Consider the following 3746-nt stretch of genomic DNA (forward strand, 5'->3'; position numbering starts at 1 on the left):
GAACCGCAACCAGCTGCACACCCTGCCCGAGCTTCTCTTCCAGAACAACCAGGCGCTGTCGCGGCTGTAAGTACTCTCTGTGATCACCAGGCTCCCCTGCCCAGCAGTGGTGTGGGCTTGCTTGGGGGGCTGCCATGGGGTTTGGAGGGGCACTGATGTCCTAGGAGGGTGCTGCTCCTGGGGGGGTTGTGCTGATGGTTACTGGTATGTTGTCCCAATGAAGGCTCGGCACGTGGCAGGGGAACGAACCCTGTTTGTGTGACCTGAGCATGCAGCAAGGTGGGAAATGGGCTGTGACTTGCAGAAGACCTGAGACTGGCAGTGTTAAAGATGTCCTTGTAACACATGGGGATGTGGGATGAGGTGCTGGCAGTCTGGGCTGGGTCTGGCATTGCAGAGTTGGGCTGTGCCTGCACAGTGTCAGGTGCAGAGGTGCTGTGAGCCCCTCAGCCTCCTCCCTGGATCCTCCCTGGATCACGGGCTTTGGAGCAGGGTTCCCTTACACACTAGCCCAGGTTGTCATGAAAGGAGGGTGAAAAAGGGTGTCCCTAAGGGGGTCATGTCCTGCCCAGAGACCTCCATGGGGCACAGAGAGCCCCACAGCCCTGCTCAAGAGCTGCCTTTCTGTAGGTGTCTGGAGAAGGAGGGGGAAGCCCTGCCGGGGGCAGACCCTGCCCTTCATGCCTGCTGCCCCCTCCCTGCATTGCTCTACCTGTCCCTATCCCTGCCTGTCCCTCTGCACCTGCAGAAACAACTTCAGGGACTGTCTCTTGCTGTGCAAGCCCCAGCTCCACAGATCTCTCTGCTCCTCCTCCCTCTGTGCAGCAGCAGGCTGCCTGGGGAGGGTTTTGATAAATATTCTCCTTTCCATATTGGCTTTCCCTTGCCTGGGGCTGTTTTGCTCAGGCAATGGTGCTTTCAGCAGTGCCAGCATTGTTCAAACAAAGTGTTTACAGGCTCTCAGCTACGTCAGGCACCACAGACATTGGGAAGGGTGATGTGAGGAGGAGAGGGTGCGTGCCAGACTGGGGCTGGGTGCTCTCCATCACTCAGAGAGGCAGCTTATACCCTGTGGATTGGGGTGGTAGTAGCTGGGACATGAGCTTTCTGCGTGCTGCGTCTCCATCGATCAGCTGTGACATGAGGATGCCAGGTCCCTGCTGGGGCAGGGCAGGAATGGATGAAATAACTAAATGGGCCGAGACATTCCCAGGACAGGCATGGCCGTGTTGGGGCCAGGCAGCTCTGCCTGTGCAGGCAGGCTGTGGCTGAGCCGTTTTCTTCCAACAGTGCCAGGGAGTCAGTCCCAGAGTCCAGCCTGAGGTGTGTAATGAAGGGTTAAAATGCTGTGTGGGTTGCCAGCATGGGATGTGTGAAGTGGTGGACAGGTGCCAAAGATGGGCCTAGGTAATGGCAGCTGATAGCACAGGCGTTCAATTAATTATCAAATGGCATTTGTTGAGCTCAGCTGTGCCATATCGTGGCGCCAGCAAGGGCCCATCCTCCTCTAGCCGCCCATTGCATAACAGAAACACGGGCAAGTGAATTATTGTACAAATATTAATGTTTCCTTTTTAATCCTCTCTAGATTTTAATACCAGGCTCTTTCAACAATCAAACCCTAACAATTCATTGTGGAGATGCAGAAGAGCAGCGTGTGTGTCGCCTACACATGCAGTGTGCCCCCTACACAGCTGCCTGGCTCGTGTGGAGCCAGGACTATGCCACAGTGTGCAGGGGGCTGTACATACCAGCGTGGGTGTAAGAGGGCTGTGCAAGATGCTCCTTGCAGCCACCTCATCATGTTCAGGTGCATTTCAGCCTCTTCCTGTTGTTTTACTGCTTCCTGCAATGTGGTGGTTATTTCAAACCTATTCCCTCCCACCCTGTCTTGAAGTTGTTTTCTGGGCATTTCTGCCATGGCAAACTGCCTGCATACCAGCACCTGGAGCTTCTCTTGTTCAATATGGGGCTATGTGCATGGGCTCAGATTTTGCAGCTCCTCGACTATAGCTTGTGCCATGTCTTGGGGAGCTTTGGTGCATGCTTGGAGCAGAGAGTCCCTGTGATGAGCTGTGGGACTGGGGACAGGGGACACACTGAGCCACCCACCACCCTCCTGCAGCACATTGCCCCACACACATTAGTGACGGTAGGGGAGGGCTGCTGGGGTCTGCCCAGACAGCACATCAGGAGCCAGTGTCCTGGCAGATCCTCGAGTTCTGCATCTGTGCAACAGAGCCCTGTGTGCTGGAGGACCTGCTGCTCTCTCTCCGTGAGGCTGCCTGTTGCTGAGGTGCTCAGGGATGTTTCGAGGGGATGGTGGGGCAAGGGGTGCCCTGGGTGGCTTGTCCAGACACACATGCTGGTTTAGCAGGAGGTGGGGTCTGGACCAGTGCTAGTCCAGCCAGTGCAGAAGGTCATAAGGACACTCTTAAATTGCTGCAAACCCAGGTCAGGCTACAGGGATATGAGTCAGTGGGGAACAGGTTTAAGCTAAATTGAAATCAGCTCTCCTTGAACGAAATTGGAGCCTCCCCACTGGGCTTTGCACTTGTTTAACTGCTGAAATGGATCTGGGGTGGCCCCACTGCTCAGGGCCCCCTCCCTGCCCAGAAATGGGCTGGGACCTGTGCTGGACTAGGAAGAGGAGGCCCTTACCAGCACCACTTTCTTGCAAATCCTGATCTCCAGACCACTTCCAGCAAACAGGCTGGAAACAAAGCCTCCCCTTGACCTGCCCACTGCAGGTGGCAGCCACCCATGGCATGCTTCTCCAGTTCTGGAGTCCCTGCTAGGTCCTCATGTCTTCACACCATTGTACTGAGAGGTCTTGGATTAGCAAAAACTGGCTGACTGAGTCAGGCTGAGATCTGTTCAGTTGGGAAATGAGCTGTCAGGTGGCAGCTGAAGCAGAAGGCCAGGGTTGGATGCAGGAACTGGTGGGGGTTGCTTAGATGGGCCCTTGGGTGCTGGCCTGGATGCTCCAACCTCTTCTAGACACAGTCTTGATGCATCTTTTTCAGCACATCAGTAACACAGAAGATGAAGGCAAGTCTGTTGAATCAGGGGTATGTGATACCCATACAGCAGTTTCCCACTGTATCTTTCTCACTGAACCTGATGAAAGTTTTTCAGGAGCACAAGAGGAGTCCCTCAGGTCAGGATGGAGAGCTCTTTGTCCACCTCCTGAGTGTCAGAGCCTAATCCACGTTGGTGGTACTTTGTGGTCTCCCAGCCCGGCTCAAGCTACAATTAGTTACACGGAACTTGGCTGTAAAGAGCATTTGTGCATTGGGATAATGGAAAGGGTTGGAGTTAAACCTGATCCGTCAGGGCTTAAATAAACTGGGGAATGGCAGGAAAGGGCCAACGGAAAGCAAACCTCAAATGAGGGCATGGGGGAGGTGAGACGCCTGGAGAGGAATGTTTTCCCCTTGGAATTTGGGAATATTGAGCTGACGCCTGCCCAGAGCCCATTTCAGTCTGAGATAGTGTGGGGGGGTCCTTGGCAGTGGGGCCAGAGGCAGGGGGACTCCCCGCATGGCCTCCTTTATTTATGTCCCCCGCAATGAGTGGATAACTCATTCAGCAGTCGTGGTGGCTGGAAATGGTGCTGATCTGAGGTTTCGCTGGAGAGCGCCTGACCTCAGTGACCCGTTCTCAAACTGGGTTTAATTAAACTGTCAGCACTGGACGGAAGAACAAAGCTTTGTGGGCTGGGGGGGGGGGGGGGGGGGGGGCCC

At 54.9% G+C, this 3746-nt stretch overlaps 1 protein-coding gene across 1 annotated transcript in view; it reads left to right on the forward strand.

Annotated features, from left to right (window-relative positions):
• The window catches only part of SLIT1 (slit guidance ligand 1), a 50801-nt gene that overhangs the window by 1262 nt on the left and 45793 nt on the right, over positions 1-3746 (forward strand). The window contains 1 exon segment of the mRNA XM_017726110.1: positions 1-66. Within this exon segment, the coding sequence (XP_017581599.1) occupies positions 1-66 (66 nt within the window).

The sequence above is a fragment of the Corvus brachyrhynchos genome, unplaced genomic scaffold (assembly GCF_000691975.1).
Source record: "Corvus brachyrhynchos isolate BGI_N302 unplaced genomic scaffold, ASM69197v1 scaffold61, whole genome shotgun sequence".
In the NCBI taxonomy this organism is placed as follows: domain Eukaryota; kingdom Metazoa; phylum Chordata; class Aves; order Passeriformes; family Corvidae; genus Corvus; species Corvus brachyrhynchos.